The following is an 18,654-nucleotide window of genomic DNA, read 5'->3' as shown; positions in this document are numbered from 1 at the left end:
GGATTCGATGATTCGAAAGTAATTTTATATTAAAAATGAAGAAAAATAATTAAAACAAATGTTAATTTATTATGTGTATTTACTAACGTATGTTAATGTGTTCAGCACATGTATTTCTTCATAAAATCCGGAATCATCATAAGCTTTTCAGGAGAGCAGGTTCTTTCTATTTGAATGCTACGCAATAGGTCTTGTCAAGAACATATTTTTCCGTTTGTTTGATCAGCCATTTATGTTTACTGTCATTCTTCTTATTGCCCGGATGTAGGCATCCCACTCGAAGTTTCCCAGTCTTTTATATCAGTGGTGTAGCTGGTAAATAGATTGCTTTAGTGTCAATCTTTCCATTTCGATCAGAAAGCATCTCTAATTACAGCACAATGTCTTTTACAGGGGTCAACTTTCATGTAAGCTTGGTCTTCACATTTTAGTTGAGTGCTTAGACGACATCTGATGTAGCAATTAAGTTATATATAAGAACTCATATATATATATATATATATATATATATATATATATATATATATATATATATATATATATATATATATATATATATATATATATATATTACTTGATACGTATATTAAAGATTTAATATTTAAACAACTGACACAGTGATCCCTAAATGTGTCTATTGGATGCAAGCTATATTCCCAGCAATACTGACATGCTGACCCTTTATTGGTGGATTAACGTAATCTTTCACATGCGTAGCTTTACGATGGGGATAATCCACGTGAGGGTCAGAATGTTGAGCCAGACACATGTTAGCTGAAATAGAACAATGGTGGACACGGTTATGTTAACGGCAATACACAGATCCGACTTGTGTATCACCGATAGCTTTCGCAGTGATACAAATATGAAGAGGTCGCAACAAATGCACTGTTATACCTAAGATAAAAAAATAACGAAACAGTCATCGATTCAGCTTTAATCTAGAATTGATTTCAGAAATAATAACGAGGCTATGAATTAAAAACAAAACCAACAAAACAATTATTACAAGCACTCTTTCGACCTGTAACTTAACTAAAGAAGTCATAAACTTAACTGGGTTAATTAGAGTGAAATGGCCTTATTGTAAGAAACAAAACTTCAACAAGATCTATAATTAGACTGTAAATGTGATGCAGTCACTACGTGTCTAGATTATTGTGAACGAACGTTCAAGTGTGGATGAGAATCAGGATGTTTTCCCTACTCTGGCTGCGTTATGCTCGTAGTTAAAGGATAACATATAATAGCACACGAGTTAAGATGAAGGTCACGTGTGAGGGAGAATAGTGCTGTCGAGTATATATGTTTTACAATGGGAAAAGTCAATCCTACTGTTAAGACTCTATGTTCTTAAGCCAAGTAACTCAACAAAGTGAGACAAGCAACAAGCAAGTTGAGTAAATCCTTAAATTCAATTTATTTCTCAGAATACGAAGTGAAAATTGAAAAGGAATTTGCAGTTTTGTGAATTAAATCTGAAATAATCTTAAATATCGTCTTGAATGTGTTGATGTATTAATAGTCTTGATGTAGTACAATCATATAATCCAGAATCTCTTTGTATGAGTCCTGAAATAATTCGAGAGTAACACTTTAGTCCAAAACATTAATGAGCATGTTATAATTTTAATGCATAATTTAAACAAACGATATTTTGTCGAATTATATCTAAAGGGAACAAAACACAGTTCAAAACTCAAGACAAACAATATTCCAAGATAGTAGCGTCGTTCGAACTCGGAAATGAATTAATAAATTATCATCCAATGTTAGTAGCTTGGATATTAATATATCTTCTGTCTATTGCCTGCCGTTGTAATTATTCTACTTTGGAAATCAAATCTCTCAGAGAAGACGAAGTAAGTAAAACAAAACGGAAAATCAGAATAGTCAGCGTTCCAGTCAGAACATTTAACTCACTGTTAGAAAAAAGAAGGATGTGGCATATCGGGTTTAAACAAGACTGATTTTTGACGCTTTAGAAGCACCTTAAACGAACTGAGATGAAGTGACACAACTTTATGTTTTGCAGAGCTATTCCATCACATTATAACAGAATTAAGAACTTATACAATCAGCTTTATTTTATCAAACAAATTGGGATCACTTCCAATGCAAACGGCTCTCTCAACTACAAAATCTTCCATTGTTGCGAAGTCGTATAGATGTTATCAAAGATGAGGACAAGACACGATTGAACTGAGTTTTCGAACGTAGAGATAACGATTGTGATAGGGCGTGTAGAAGACATAAGCGAAATGAGGACTTGTGCATGCATTCAGTTCTCAGTAGTTATCGTCTCTCATCCTCACAAGCCACGGGCGCCAATCATCTACAATTTTCCTGTATCAACAGTGGTTAACTGCGACGAGATTTCCCCGTTTTTCACCAATGCCTAGGAGCAATGAACAAAGTATCATCAACAGCACATTGTAACAATCAAATACAGATCAGTGAAATCGCTTGTTCTAACGCAATGATTGGTTAAGCAGGTTTTTACATATTCATGCAAAAGGAGGAAATCTCATCATATCAAGCCACAGACTATAACTGAAATATTTGGAAAGTATTAAATCTGTTTATTTCACTGAAATACAATTGCTTGGGAGATAAGAAAATGCGATAGTAGAAAACGTATTCCTTTGACTTCCAAGAAATTGAATAATCAATTTTATAAATTATTTAAAGAATTATTTTTAAAATGAACTATAAGCCCAATACACAACTGCTTTGAAACAAATGAAAAATCAGCATAGAATTAAACGTTATATAATATTTTAAGGCATCTGAAAAATTTTATAATTGATTTTGATTTATGTTTAAAGCAGGACTGCGTTATTGTAATCAATAAATAGTTGGTGCGAAAAGTACCCCCAGTAAATAAAAGATTTAACTTGCCAAAGACCTAGGCACGCAAGCACGAAAATATATATATATATTGTCCTTACTATGTGGAGGGAAAACAAGTCATCTTTAAAATATTTCTTAAGTTGCCAAAATAAATCGGACGATCATTAACAAATCCAAATTCACGTGTTGATTGTTGACACCTAAAAATAGTGTTGTGAACGTTTGCTAAAATTAAATCAATAACGTCTGTTTTGATCAAAACCAGTTTTAATCCAAAAGTGGTAATTGTTTGTGCAGATTATAATTCCAACAAAATTAGTTTACCATTGAGAAACCTATTCCTAATATCCTGAGTAATGATTTAAAGAAAGAAAGAAAATCAATTTTGGATAGACTAATAGTTAGATAATCGAATAATCCAAAACTATATTCGGGAAATGTAATATCCTGATTAGAGTCACTCGTTTGCAAATGTATGTATGTATGTATGTATGTATGTATGTGTTTTAAGTTTACATGAGGATAAATTACTTTGCATACAATACGTAGAGGGAACAAGTACTTTTATTCGTTAAAGGAGGTTGGAAATTGACAGTGGCGAGCAGATTTGTTATTAGCAGTGTTAACATTTTATTCAAAACGTCCAGTTGCCATTTGGTTAGCTATGTCTAAGAATCTGTGTGTGCCATTACCAACACTATTCAACATAGTGCGAACCAGACAGAAGATTGATAGTGAGGACGTAGGTCGGAAAGAAAATAGGAATCAAAATAAGAAAAATGTGACAAATTCAAGTGAAATTCCAAGTAGTTTAATACATTTATTATTTTTTATTGATTATGAATTTTGATGCACAAGAGATGACAAAATGCTCGGATTTGGAAATTGCAATTTTAAAACAGACGTCTATCTCACGAGAAATAAGTCTCTTCGAACGTTCAGTTCAATCAAAAATCGTAATATCAATCAAGTTTTTCAGTTTTGTATTTGTGTCCCTGAAAAACAAATGTCAGGAAGGATTGTTAGTTTTGACATTCAATGGTTTGCTTTAGCGATCAACGGCATGATCCGGACCCGACCTCCCACGTGCTGCTGAACCGTCTTTCGTCATCAATGACCTTGCCGAATGAGGTAACGAAGTCGTTGCTGGGTTCGTTGTCATACGACCCAAGAAGACCAGCTATTTTACCGTAGTACCAGCCGCTCATGGTGAACGTGTGTCTATCCAGTAAGGTGTTGTAGTCTATAAGGAAATTGTTCTTGGCGTCCAGCGTGACCGTGTTTCCATCGGTGCTGATAAGGACGTTGTTGTAACTGTAGGGCAGATCCTTTGGTTCAGCATCAACAAGGATCTGGAAAAGTAATCATTTCAAATAATTCATTCATTACTAGAAATCAATAATTGTAGAATAATTTAATTGAATTAACTATTATTTAAAATGCAACTGGATGTGAAACAAATATTGGCATACTCTTTAATAATATGGGACCTTTATATGCCATGATGTTAATAACATATCAATGACGATCTTTATTTCGCGGTCGTTATATTTAACTTCTATATCATGAAATTCTAGCCCATATCTTCTTATTCATTGCTTAATGAAAACCTCTCCTACTGAAATCAAGGTAATACATTTTACCAGATACAATTTTGCTCTCAGGGAGATTTATATTTCTCACCTTTCCCCCTTTCAGCATCTCTATTGTTTTGCCTTGGAAGATGATGATGATCTCTTTCTCATTATCGTTTTTGAGAATGATGGAGAAATTTCCATTCTTGAAGTCTCTGGCAAGGATGTAGGTACAGGAACTGCTCAAGGTATAAGTCTTGCCATCAAAGGTGGTGATTACAGATCCTTCAAGTGTGGCTTCACCTGGGAAAACATAAGAGAAAGGGAGAATTTAAATTTATGATGATGTTATAGCTTACTGATAGCTAATTACAAAATTTTGGCATATATGGTCTGACAATTACACCATTACGTCTTTAGTTATTTTTTTTAAAGTAAGATTTGATGACTAAAAGTTCCGTAGTAATACCGAAAATTTCAATTAACATTATAAAGTGCAGTGTCGTTGCTTTCTGTGAAGTATATTCAAATTGCTGCTACCGAGTCTTTGATCTGTTCTAAATTCTTGAATTGTACCAAAATAAAATAATTTTAAAACAGGAAAAGTATTGTTCTTTCAAACCTGCGCCAATATAGCCTGGATAACATTGGAAGTCTGAGCATAAAGTTTGATGCAAATGTACAAAACAATTACCTTAATATTCAATTATAACATTTGAGCTGGAAAATTATACATGTTTTGTAGCTTGTATTACGGTGAGGATTATCCAGATCTGTCACAGCATTTGCTTTTTGAAAATAAATATATCGCAATACACATTCATTATAATTCATTATAGCCATGTGCCCCGACATTTAGAGCAAATACCGGTGAGGAAACAAGGTAGTTTCACGGAGACATGACTCTTTAGAAATTAAGTTATATACATGTGATATTAACTATTGTTCCAAAGTATTATATTTATTGTGATGCTATATAAAGTGCAGATGAAAACATAATTATGTAATAGCTGAACTTTCGTTGCTCTGTTTTTAATGATCGTAGTCAGTTTTTGGGTGAAAAGACGATGCTACTTAAAGAACTCAAAGAGCAACATATATGTTTGCCCGAAAAGAACGTTCTGATGTCATATCATTCGTATGTGGTAGAAAAAGTACTGTTCCTTATCTCTAGGTAAATGTAATTGTAACGTATATATATATATATATATATATATATATATATATATATATATATATATATATATATATATATATATATATATATATGTACGTGATTGAATATTTGTCGTGAATTACCTCTAAATGGTGGGAGCCAATTTTTGTAGTCGCTGCCTGGGATGTAGGAGGATGTGTCAAAATAACCTGGCAGGTAACCGTTGATCCTGTTAGAATACTTTCGCATATTGAACACAGGAAGTGCGTCAAGTGATTCCAGAGGGATGGGAAGGTAAATATCAGCTTGAATTTCACCATTGACAGGGTCGTATACGGTGATACCACTGTTGCTCAAGTTGACGAAGTGCTGCATGAAGGTCAGTTCCTCTTCCACAGCTCGACGTATGGTGAGATATATTTTCTTAATGACGAGCTTCACGTGCTCTTCGATCTCCCAGTACTTGTATGCGTTCTTGCCCTGAATTGGGAGATTTGGCAATTATTATTGTATAAGAATGCGATTCATTGTGGTTTTTGGTAGGAAAGTTACAACGAAAATAAGAAATATTTTATCCTACTTAAATTAATATTGATATTGTGTTAATTATATGATAAAACAGTCTGATCACTTGATAAGATTTGATTTGTACTAAACGAAATATTTTAAATTTGACACATACGAATAACAAAAGGAAAGTAAGTTCAAATTCAGCTGTTAAACTGTCAGATGCGATCGCGAAATAAATTCTAGTGAAGTCATTTGAAAGTAAAATAGATAATGTACGTTTTGTACGTTTGCTTGATTTCGTTGCTATGGTTTTGGATAGTTTCCACGGCATGCGAATGGGGCAGACCACATCTCTGCTTAAGAATGCCGTGCAAAAGGCCATCATAACTTGTTATTGCTCTACCAATATGTTGAAGATCGGTCTATGGCAGGTTAACATAAATTATTATTGCCCTTCTGCCATGCTGAAGATATCAATATAATTGCAAGTATCCTTTTCTCCTGCACAAGGTCAACATACGGTCAACATAAGGTGTTATTATCCTACTCGCTTATTGAAGAGCTATCTCTATGAGAGCAATATTAACCTAATCAAATATTGAAGAGTGTTCTGAAAGATGTCAACATAATGTGTATTGCCCGACTCACATGCTGAAGGGTTGTTTGCAAAAGGTCGACATTATCTCTTCCCAGCAGATTGGTGAGGTGACTGTTTACAAGCTCGTGAGTGTTGTAGATAACAGAGCTGTACTGGTGAGCCATGTCAGTGAATTGTTGCTTCATGGGGAAACTCTGCAACTTCTGAAGGTATGAGCCGATTTGTGGATCTTTGGTAAGGCCTGCAAAAAATATTTAAACATTACCTTTTTTATTATAAAATGAAGAAATCACACTCACAGATCTTAATAGATAATACATAATGAACTATACATGTACATTTAAACTGTAAACCGTATATTTATAGCATTCGGTATAAACTGCCAGTACAATTGAACAAACTGATTTTTGAGGATGGGAGAATGAAGCTATTGACACTATTTGTCTGTGCTTGGTGGTTTTTAAAACAATTTATATCAGTCATATACATGAATATCTTACCTGTCAGCTTCGTTCTGTAAAGTTGAAGTTGCTGAATAGTTTGACTCAGGTGTGGAGACACTTTATCAAGAAGTTGAAAGTAGAGTGAAGGCATTTCTTCCATGATCACCTGAAAAATGATTATATCCATCACAATATTTTCCGACGTGAACTGGAATTTATTGAAAACTGACTGAGATATATACTTTTAATTAACTTTTATAATAAAGACAACAAAATCTATATTTTGGGGGTTCTTGCGACAAAGAAGCAATTAGACTTAAACATAAATAAATATTAACAAACTGGTGTGCTTTAGATACACATATATCGTATTTCAGATAGGAGCTTCAGTAATGAAAGACAAATAACACTAGAAAAGAGCAAAATAAATTAAATATGAAGAGCAAAAAAAACCATTACGAATATTTGAAGACAAGAGGGGGAACAAATTAAAAATGACCATTTTAGAATTTTTATTTATGATTTTGCTTCGGACACAGAAAGAACGTACATTGAGTTTTTCTTCCATGGCATGCATCATTCGTTCACTATTATAAGCCATCCATTCCTTACTGGAAACTAGATAATCCACAGAAAGTTGGTTTAGCTCCTGATATTTGATTCTGTTGCAAAAGAAAAGAAATTACAGGCGTGGAAAACGAATTCTGTTGCCGAACAAATAGACAAGATATCACATTTGTGAAGCACGCTGTTAAAAACTCAAAAGTCCCAAGTTATTATTTGATCTTCTCATATGCAAGATCGTTTCAGGATTCAACAAATGCTATGATACATCCCGTAACAATAGTTACCTAGATAGTCCTATAATTATTTCCAGGATAGAAATTATTCTAGACTAGTAGTATTTATGAGGGATTAGGTGGGGTGTAGTGGGATGGTTCCTCTGTTAGAACATAGCTGCTTAAACTCTATGAATACGTTAAAAAGTGTCCAATCGTAACTACATGGTATGAAATATGGATTGTTATAACAATCTGAATAGGACTCTAACGATATTAAATTAATATTAATTGATAAGGATATTAAATTAATATTAATTTATAAGGATATTAAATTAATATTAATTGAGATGGTCGCATATATTTATCATAAAAAGCGAGTGTTGTTTGGAACTACGTACATAATGCTGTCAATAATATCCTTAAGGTGGTAGTCATTGTTGTCGTACATGGTTCTCAGAGCCTTGAGATCCTCTCTGAAAGCCACAGTATCCTCCTCAAATGCTTGACTGATCCTTCTGGATTTTAGGTAAATCTCATCATCAACATTTTTCCTCAGCTCCTTTAGACTGTTTTGGAAGTCAACGATGTACTTCTTTGACTTAACATTAATGAAACTCTAGTAATAAAAGAAACATTCTTGTGAGTTTTACATGCAAATTACAAACATACATAAAACGAAATTGAGAAATCAATATTTGAGAGAGACGAGAGTATGACATGTTCGGAACATGTCTGGAGCAATTAAATAAAATTAAAATAGCGCCTTTATATGAGAGGATCCTTGAAGAAATAAGATACTAAAATAAATTGATTCCTGTAAGTTACACGAATTTAGAAGTTTGTCCTATAAAGATCAATAATTTATGACGAAAATTCGGGCAGGTGTGATTTCGTATGAAAATCTGTGAACCAGAGTTATCATTTGTATGTCTATAAAGCTAAATAATTTTTTCACAAATAATTCGAAACAATGATTTTTGAATGGTTTAGATGTTATGGGTACGGTTGTGTTATTAATATACTTGAAGGTCTCGGAGGATGCTCGGTCTCCAGTGTATACGGCTGTGGAGTAGGGTAGAAGTGTTTAATCGAATAGACACCATGCCGTCTGTCATGCGTCCGCCGCCGCTGGTCAGGTGATAAATCTCAGCTGCCGCAGCCGAACTGTTTATATACCTGGCACTGACTTGGAGGGCATCTCGAGGATTGTCTTGAAAAGAAATAAATAGCGAAATGGGAAGCTACGTCATGTTGTTTACGCTATCAAGAAAATACAATCTACGTACTGTTTATTACCAATTTTAGTTAAACAAGTGTATAAAGAGTCCAATCTGTTTATTATTGTTGAATTATCGAGGTAAGTCTGGTATACATGAATTTTCCTTTACTATTGTTAAATAGAAAGGAAAAAATATCTTGGATCATCAAAATGTACGTAATAGAGCTTAAATGAATGGTAAAAATTTGAAATCTAAATTTAAGTTTCTCAAGATCCTAAAACTACAATTTCGTTGTATATTCTTACCGATATCATAGTTCATATGAAAATTGATGGCCCGTCTTACTGGATCAAGAGACAACTCTGTGGTCATATCGAACGCATTTCTCAGAGTAATTGTGTAAGGAGCCTCTGTGCGAACATTTCCTGAGATTTGGATGTTTTTCAGTGGGGTATCAGCCTGAAATATTGTAAATAGTTCATTCAGTCAATGATGATAACCTCATCCTCAATGTCCAATAATTATCTTCTAAAACGTGATTACAGAACTGAAGGGTTATTGGGAAGACATCTTTGCTTTATCCTACTCAGACGTTATGTGTTGAAATGGAAAATATTGCCTTCTTAATGATTGGAAGAATTTCTTTTAGCTACATACGATTGAAGGTAGATGACTGACATAATATTAAACCAGTCCTTATAACAACTACTCTTAAAGCTTGATTTCGAAGCTGAAATATCAGTCATACCTTGAAAGTCATTTGTTTGCGGACGCTGTCGAGTTCTCCATTAATGCCAATGGATTTAGTTTCACCGCGAGCTGTGAGGTAGGAGAGGTCGAAACCAGCTGACATCCTGTCACTGGAGCTTCCAATATGACTCTTAAGGCTGATATCGACACTGGTGTAGGGATGACTTATTCCCAAAGAAAAGCTGTAGTTCTTGCTGGAATATCCGGAAGACATATCAACCAAACGAGTGAAAACAGAGAGGGTCTTTCTAGAATCCGTGGAAAAGGAGAGTTGTGTTTTCCCGTCGAAAATGACGGCTCCCCTGTTCAAAATCATCTCCGATCCAAGTTTAAAGTCCTGTAAATGAAACGAAGCCACACCATTGTATGAATACCGACTATTGCTTGGCTATTTATCTTTTATTTAATGATGTTTGAAACAAATTTGTCAGATAAAAAATTCGATTGCATTACACTGCAAATAAGTCACACATTTGCCATTACACAGTGAAAATGAAAAGTTAGAACGTAATGAAATATTAGAAACTGAATAGATTTTAATTTTCAAATTAATCTTCTTCACTAATTAAACCGACGTATTCATTTCGAGATATGCTCACCTTTCCAATGGTCGGCATCATCAGGGTCACGTCGGCTTTTAGGAAGTCATCCTGTGGTGTAATGTCAGCTGTAAAAGCAATTTTCTTGTTTGCATCAGAATCAGCATCCCAGAGGAAGGAACCTTCAGTGTGACTGGTATAACTATTGGTCCTTTTGGTTCCCATCAGTGCCAACGTTCTGGAAGGAAGTCTGACCTTCAAGCGGGAGGTCTCCTTGTCCAGCAGCAGTTCGTAGCCCATCATTTGAGATACCGGAGATCCCCAGTTCAAACTCGCTTGGCTTGTAAAACCGTTTCGGGTATTTATGTGTTTAAAACTGAGGCTAGTGCTTATTGTCGAGGTTACAGGAGTATTCAGATAGATCGTCGTTTCAAAATTACGCCACTCCCCACTGTGGCTGACTCTGGCTTCCATGGTTTCAAATCCTTGGAATGGTGTAGTTAACTGTAATTTGCCAGTCATGGGTGTCACAGTCAGATCAACGCTTCCAGATAGTGATATGGCACTATTTCTGCTCAAAGAGACTTTGGCTTCACCAGAATACATTCCAGTTCTAGATTCTAGTTTACCTTTCATGCCCAACTCCTCATATCCTGGGAACGAGGTTTTTACATCAAGCCCAAAATTCATTGGGACCTTGGAGGCCTGAATCAGCGCTGTTATGCTTTGGCGTGCGCACTCAATCTGAGCATTACATCTGAAGCCGTTTCTATTTCCGTTGTGCTCGTATGATACTTTGTTGAACTCGTAACCAGAAAAAGGTGTTCTTACCTCGAGAGACGTCCGAAGTTGCTGCCAATTATATCCGTAATAGCTGAAGTCCCCTCCGATCGTTTTACTCACGTCATACTTGATGGAACCACGAGTTGAGATTTTTCCAAGATTCCATGAATGCTCGAAGGACATTCCAATGTCCCTAAAGTTTTCAAGAGGAGTTTGAATCGATATTGAACCTTGAATTGTGGAATCACTTTTTAGTGTGGCCTCGACTTTTGCTTCCTTACCGATAAAATTTGCCGAGGCAGTGGTTTTAAAGTTACTGAACGGTCCTTCGTGATGCAAAGCCAGTCGAGAGGATTTGCTCGTCCCTTCGAGGATAATTGTGGCCGTAGATGTAAAATCGATGGTCTGGAGACTGTTTTTGAATAGCAGCTCTGTTGAAAGTCCATTCATGCTACCCATGTAGGCTTCAAGAGTAGAGACAAAGTTGTTAAAATCGCCATCTTGATTATAGCTGAGCGTGAGGTCCTCGGTGTATGGGGTTGAAAAGACTGCTTTTGTCTGCAGTTTGTTTCCGATAATGTTGTGATTGTATGACCCTGAAATTGTCTTTTGTGAAGCATAGGTGACCTTTGCTTCTGCTACGAGGTTGGAGAGATCTCCGACCCTTCTGAAACTGAATCCTATGTTTTCAAAGTCAGCAATGGGCGTTTTGATGGAAATTGCACCTACAGATGACTGGTCAAAGGCAAGAGTGGCATCGATTTCGAATTTCTGCCGAGACTGAATCATTTCCGCATGGGTCTGAATGTTCGGAAAGCTACCCTGGTGTCTGAATGATATGCTGGTCTGTTCCCAGTTGACGATTGGGCTTTTGATTATGATGTTTCCCTCAAGAATCCTTCTCCAACTAACCCTTCCATTTATTTCATAGGCTTTTCCGGGAGAGTATTGTAGTTTAGCTTTGGATTCAATGTTTTTATAACCCATCGTATGGCTGAATGACCCTTCTATATTGTCAAGACATGGAATTGAGCTTTGCAGTTTGACGTTCCCAGTAATACCGTTATCAGTGGTGAAAGATATGTCAGTAGCACCTGTTTCTCCCAAAGCCTTTACGTCAACATGGACCTTAAAATTGGATGGCTGACCATCGAGTCTAAAAGACCCCGATGTATCGCTCATGAATGGAGCTTTGATTTCTATGGATCCTTCCGTTGGCGAGGCTCTGAACATTACGTTTGCATACATTCTCTTCTCTCCATAGTTGAAATCGAAGTCTGATTTGAAGTCTGACAAGTGTCCATTGTGGTTAAAATTTCCAGTGAGTAGCGAGGTGACAGGCGTAAGGAAGCTTAGTTGTCCGCTCAATTTATTATCATTTTCGAACATGGCTCTAGTGGAAAGCAGTTTTTCGTTTTCCTTTCTAAATTCAAGCGATGTCTGGAACCGCCTCAGATTTCCATCAAAATTAAAGTTGCCCCCTAGTTGTCGAATGCCTTGTAAAGGCGTTGTCATCTCGATGTTTGCGATGATGACGTTGTCTGCTTGGTAGTTAGCATCAAGATGAAACATTCTCTCTCCACCGTAGAGCACAGTAGCGTGAGCTTCAAGGCTTGCTGAACTGGTTGCAGCATCAAATCTGATGCTGGTGTCCTGGAAAAATGGAGTCTTCACTACAATGCTCCCTTCCAATTTTGGTTGTACTTTGAAAATTAAATCACCTTCGCTTCTCTTGTTTCCAATGAAACATTCTGCGTGGCATTTAAAGTTTGTCAGATACCCGTCATGGCGAATAACGATGCTTGTTCTCTCATAACCTTGCATTGGAGTTGCTACAACTACTTCAAGGTCGAAATTTGGCCGAGTAGCGAACACAGTCATTGCACTAAACCTTCTGTTTCCAATGGACAGTGATGCCTCCGATCTCATATTAGAAATGTCACCATTGTATTCAAGGGTAGCAATGACATTGTCGAAACCTGGTGACTGAACCGACAGACTTCCGCTTATTTTTCCAATCAAGTTCAGACTCACGTCGCCGGATGTTTTCTTTGACCCCAAGGTAACCTCAGCATGGCTTTTGAAGTTTGATACAGATCCACTGTGTTCGAAAGAGGCCTTCATTGGACTAAACCATGGTGACTGGAGAGACAAGCGTCCTTCTACAATTTTGCTCCAGCTGAATTGAATATCACTCTCAACTTTGTTATCTCCAAAAGATGATTCAGCATGGCTTCTGAATGCATTGAGAGGTCCAGAGTGCGTGAAAGTGACACTAATTGTTTCAAAACGTGTGGAGGTAATGCTTAGACTGCCCTCGATATTTTCGTCGGTATCAAATGTTACATCAACTTCTGTCTTTTCCATGCCAAAGCCTGCGTCCGCGTGACATTTAAAAGAGGAAAGTCCTCCTGCATGTTCAAAGGATGCTTGGAAGGGTTTGAACATTGTTGATCGAAGCGATAGACTTCCAGCCAACTTATCCTTTCTGTTGAATGAAATATCAGCCTCTATTTTTCTGTCACCAACAGATATTTCTCCGTGAGAAGATAAATCAGATAGGTCTCCGTTTTTCTCGATGGCTACATTTATGTCTTGCACAAAAGGAACTCTCAGAGTGAACATGAAGTCAATCTTTGTACTGGTATCAAAACTGCTCCGTAACAAAACAGGAGTATTGGTACCGTAGGTCAATCCAGCATTGGTCATGAAGTTGGTTATTTCACCTGCGTGGTCTATGTTGGCTTCAATATCACTGAAGTATGGGGATTTTACGCTCATCCATCCACGAAGTCTCGGCTCTGTCGTGAAGGTGATGTCCATTTCATGTTTATTATTTCCGACGCTAATTTCTGCGTGGCTGTTGAAATTGGAAATTTTACCACGGTAGTTAGTAGCAGCTTTAATTCTTTCATACCCTGTGAAAGGTGTTGTGATGGTAATGTCGACCTCAATGTTTGGATTGGTTGTGCAGGAGACTTTACCGGTCAGTCGATTATTTCCGTAGGACATCTGTAGACCAGATTGAAAGTTAGATAGTTGACCTTCATGCTCTAAAGAAACTTCCACTGGATTAAAGAAAACCGACTGCACAGAAAGCTTGCCAGTAAGTCTCTGAGCTACAGCCATCGAAGCACCAATATTTAACTGTTGGACTGCTCCATACAATAATTCAGCTCTTGAATCGAATTTCTTGCTGTTGCCAGTGAATTTAAATGATGATGCTATGTCCTCGGTGAATGGATTCTTTAGCGAAACACTCCCTTCTATATTCGGAGAGATTGTTACAGCGATATCTCCTACAGTTTCCTTATTCATTACAAGGATTTCAAAATGGCTTCTCATCTCTGTTGAACTCTTTGCATGCTTGAAGGACACACGAGAAGTTCTGAAGTCTCGAATTGGCAAATCAATAGATAGATCACCAGTTATTTCTTGCCCTGTGCTCAATGCTGCATTCATGTCCACCTTCTTAACACCAGCAAGAGTAATGTCTAAATGACTTCTGAAGTTAGTCAGGTCACCTGCGTGGTTCATAATAAGATCAATGTCATTAATGAAGGGGCACCTCACAGTGATAATTCCCGTTATTCCTTTATTCATATTAAATGTGATATCAGCTTCATGTTTGTCATTATTTATCATTGCTTCCACATGGCTGATCATGTCGCTGGGATATCCACTATGCTTCAAGCGGAACTGAAGTCTCGGTACAGATGAGAAAGTCGAAATTATGGAAACAGAGGTATCCAAATAAGCAGGTCTTATATTAAAGGATGATCGTCCTTCAATGCTGTCTCTATTTACAATAATAGTAGCTTCGCTATTAAAGTTGTCCACTCCACCGACATGTTTGAAGGAAACTCCGATGTTTTCATAGCCAGAAATGGGACTCGAAAATGAGAAAGAACCACTTAAATCTCTGGTCGCGTCAAAGTTAGCGCTGATTTCTATTCTTTCATCAGGTCGTCCAAGCTCGCCTCGGCATCTAAAGTTTTTCAGAGATCCCGAATGATCAAATGTTGCGGTAAGTTCTTCCAGCCCCTCAAATGGAGTTGTAAGGGAAGCACTTGCATGGATATTGTCTTCAACGTCTAGCCTAGCATCTGCTTGTATTTTCTTTTTGTCGTAGTTTACTAGTGCAGCGACGTGGATGTTCTTCTGTGTCCTTTCCAATGTAAAGGACGTAAGGATTGGCTTAAACCATGGACTTTTGATTGTCACAGTACCAGTTGTGGCTGGCTCATTTGCAATAGAGAGGTCGATTGAAACACTCTCAGCATTAAAGACGTATTTTGCTGAGGACTGGAAATTGGTGGGTGTTCCATCATAGCTAAACGTCAGTTGATGATTCTCAAAGCGCCTGAATGGTGTTCTCAGCATCAATGTTCCAGTCACACCAGAAGCAGCGTTCAGTTTGGCTTGGACAAAGATGCTCTGCCGTCCATACTCAGCTTGCATCCTGGTATTAAAATTAGTCATGGGTCCTTGGTGTGAGAAAGAAGCCTTGACGGGGGCAAAATATGCACTTGTAATGACAAGGCTAGTCATGACATTTCCTCTGGAGGATAATGTAAAATCCAATGTGGATTTATCTTCACTGATGAGAATTTCAGCATGTGATTTGAGATCAGACCTGTCCCCGCTGTTTGTGAATAATATTTGAGACACCCTGTAGTCCTGTAGCGGAGTTAATAAAGTCAGTTCAATATTTGTGGAAGGATTCATGTTAATCTTTGCCTCAGCGCTATATTTCTTGTCTCGTCCATAGGACACCTCTGCACGACTTACAAAATCTCCTAGGGAGCCTGTATGCACGAGAGAAATTGATGATTGTTCAAAGCCATCTATTGGTGTTTGAAGAAGGATTTCTGCTTTAAAGTCTGAGAGTGTATCAAAATTTATAGCCAGGTTGTATTTTCTATTTTGTTCGCCCTCATGTGTGAAATTGAAATTGGAGTAATCAAATCCTACAAATGGCGTCGTCAATGTGAATGTTCCTTGAAATTTCCGCAGATCACTCAGGTTGTAGACAGACTCCAGTTTCAAAACTTTCCTTGGCATGTATTCTATCTCCAACACCGATGTTCTCATTTCCCCTGGTTTTTCAGTATTAGCTGTTATCTGAAGGTATGGAAGTTGACGGAAAGGTGTGTCGAGTCTAAGTTTGCATGACAGTCCATTCAGAGTATTCAATCTACCCGAAAGTGAAACCCTGTTAAGAACAGGGAGTATCTCAACGCTAGCATCTGCAGAAAATGATGAAATGTATCCTTGCCCTCTGACATCAATTTGAACACTTTGAAGAGATGAATAGGGTGTTTTGATGACCATGTTAAATCTCTTGATAGAGTCAAATCGGTACCGTGTTTCTGCTGTGAATTTATTGTTCGAGCTAAACGATAAAGCTCCAGCGAACACGTTTTCCTGGTTTTCCGATTTCACGCTGGTCTGCAGTGATACCTTTTCGTACCCGCTAATAGGTGTTTTCAGTTCAAGCGACGTATAGCCATTGTTATTGATGGAAACATCGAGGGATATGATGCTATTTGAAGCTATTACTAGAACACCATGTAGGTTGACAGGATAACTTTTGTATTGTGTGTCAATATTCAGTTGTGAGGCACCTAACCTTGGATTGGAAAACTGGAAGGCAGACGTAATTTGTCCGTTTCCACACTGGTGGTTCACATCAATATAGAGGACACGTGACCTTTGATTCATTACAACAAGATTAGAGGTGATACTTCCCGAGTTATGCTCATGTGTCATCTTCAGTGAAAGATCCGTGATAGGATCAAAAGGAGTCTGTATCTCTAGCGTTGCAGAGGCCGTTCCTCTTGGGAAGGACATCGCTTGTTTTCCATTGAAATTGATGTATATTTTCCTTTTACCCCAGGTACTAGTAAGAGACGATGATGTTGATGACGGTGTGTTAGAATGAGCCCACGTGGTCTCTAGATTTAAAGATGGCAAAATAAGATTTATTTTGCCATTGTTCTGGATGGACCATCCTTGCCACTCATGGATCATTGAACTATCCAAACCATAGGAATCTTTGTTCCAATTCAACCTCAAGGAATCATCATATGCCCGGCCATCGTCTTTGTGTGTAGCTGAGAGAGATATTATCTTGAAGTATTTTGATGATGTTTTGACATCCACTTGTCCCTTCAAGTCTCGACTGGAAGTGTCCCCATTACTGATGAGAGATAGATCGGCTTGGACAAATTCTTTATCCCAGGAGACCTGGGCACTAGTCTGCGAGGAATTGCTGAAGGAATGTACCAGACTAGCCTTGATCTGTTGGAATCCATCAAATGGTGTCTTGGCAAAGATATTTACATCAATGTTTTTAGCGGACACTGGAACTTTTAGTGACATGGTTGTTGAGATCTTGTTTGACGGGTTCCAGGCAAAGTCTATATCAGAAGTGATCTGGGATGGGTCGCTTTTATGGCCCACTTTCAGTGATACATCACGATATCCTTTGAAGGGGCTGGAGAATCCAATAGCTCCGACAAGCTGATATTTCTTTGCTGCAGTACGCTGAGTTAAACTTCCTTGGAGAGATACCACTTTCTTTGGCTCCCACTGGAAGTCTATGCTTGAGATGTATTTGTTGTCAGCAAGATGTCGCACATTGAGTATGAGCTCTCTGGATGGATATCTCGTTGTCAGTGAGCCTTCAAACCCTTTGATCGATGTGAAACGGCCTTTCCCAATCAATGTAATTGAACGACTATCGTCTCTGTCAACGTCCCATTTCAAATCGAAGCTGCCATTGTAGGAATCCCCCATGCGTAATCCGTCAAGAGTTGCAATAACGTGTCGAGTTGGGTACTGCATGTCCATTACTATGCTATACTGTGGACTTGTTTGTCCTGTAACCTTTACAATATATTTCAATTGATCTTTTGTCATCTCCAGTTGTACTCGTTGGTCTCCTTGATTCAGATTATATTCACCGCTAACTTTCACTGGTTGCATTCCATTGATTTGGACGTCTGACGATATTTGCATGGATTTGTCATCAGGTTGTCGCACAGTCGTAATAATGCTGTTTTTGGACGTCTTACCCAGATCGATATTCATGTCGTTGGTATAGGTTGATTTATCTGGCTGCGTTAGGGTGTTTGTAAGCTTCAGATCTGTTCCAGGAATTGACAATGCAAATTCACCTGTTACGCTCATCAAGTCTTTTGTCTTGTCGCTGAGGCGCAGGCTACTTTCGATAGTTGATTTTCCCCTTCGAAGGTACACACTCGAGTCCAAATCACGCCTGTCGTGTTTGTGGCTGCCTTTCAGGAGGTAATTAAGTCCCTGTAACAGATTATTTAATGAGTAAATATCTAGATAACACTGACTTCAATTACATGCATAAAGAGACTGAGCGATTGATGTAACATATTTGAAAAGTTACGCATTGATGAATGTTACGGTTTC

General features: G+C 37.5%; 1 protein-coding gene across 1 annotated transcript; it reads right to left on the bottom strand.

Moving 5' to 3' along the window:
- Positions 1–3,648: 3,648 nt before the first annotated feature.
- On the bottom strand, positions 3,649–18,531 carry LOC149770806 (uncharacterized; the record flags this gene model as incomplete). Its single annotated transcript, XM_089949089.1, has 11 exons — positions 3,649–4,205; positions 4,537–4,730; positions 5,727–6,063; positions 6,742–6,932; positions 7,192–7,300; positions 7,685–7,796; positions 8,315–8,532; positions 8,939–9,126; positions 9,442–9,595; positions 9,885–10,223; positions 10,486–18,531. Coding segments are annotated over 11 exons (10,185 nt in total), but the record flags the coding sequence as incomplete, so codon positions are not given.
- Positions 18,532–18,654: the final 123 nt, after the last annotated feature.

Source organism: Sinohyriopsis cumingii, unplaced genomic scaffold (genome assembly GCF_028554795.1).
Source record: "Sinohyriopsis cumingii isolate HCF-2022 unplaced genomic scaffold, ASM2855479v2 utg002303l, whole genome shotgun sequence".
Lineage (NCBI taxonomy): Eukaryota > Metazoa > Mollusca > Bivalvia > Unionida > Unionidae > Sinohyriopsis > Sinohyriopsis cumingii.
This window is presented reverse-complemented; position numbering and strand designations above follow the sequence as displayed.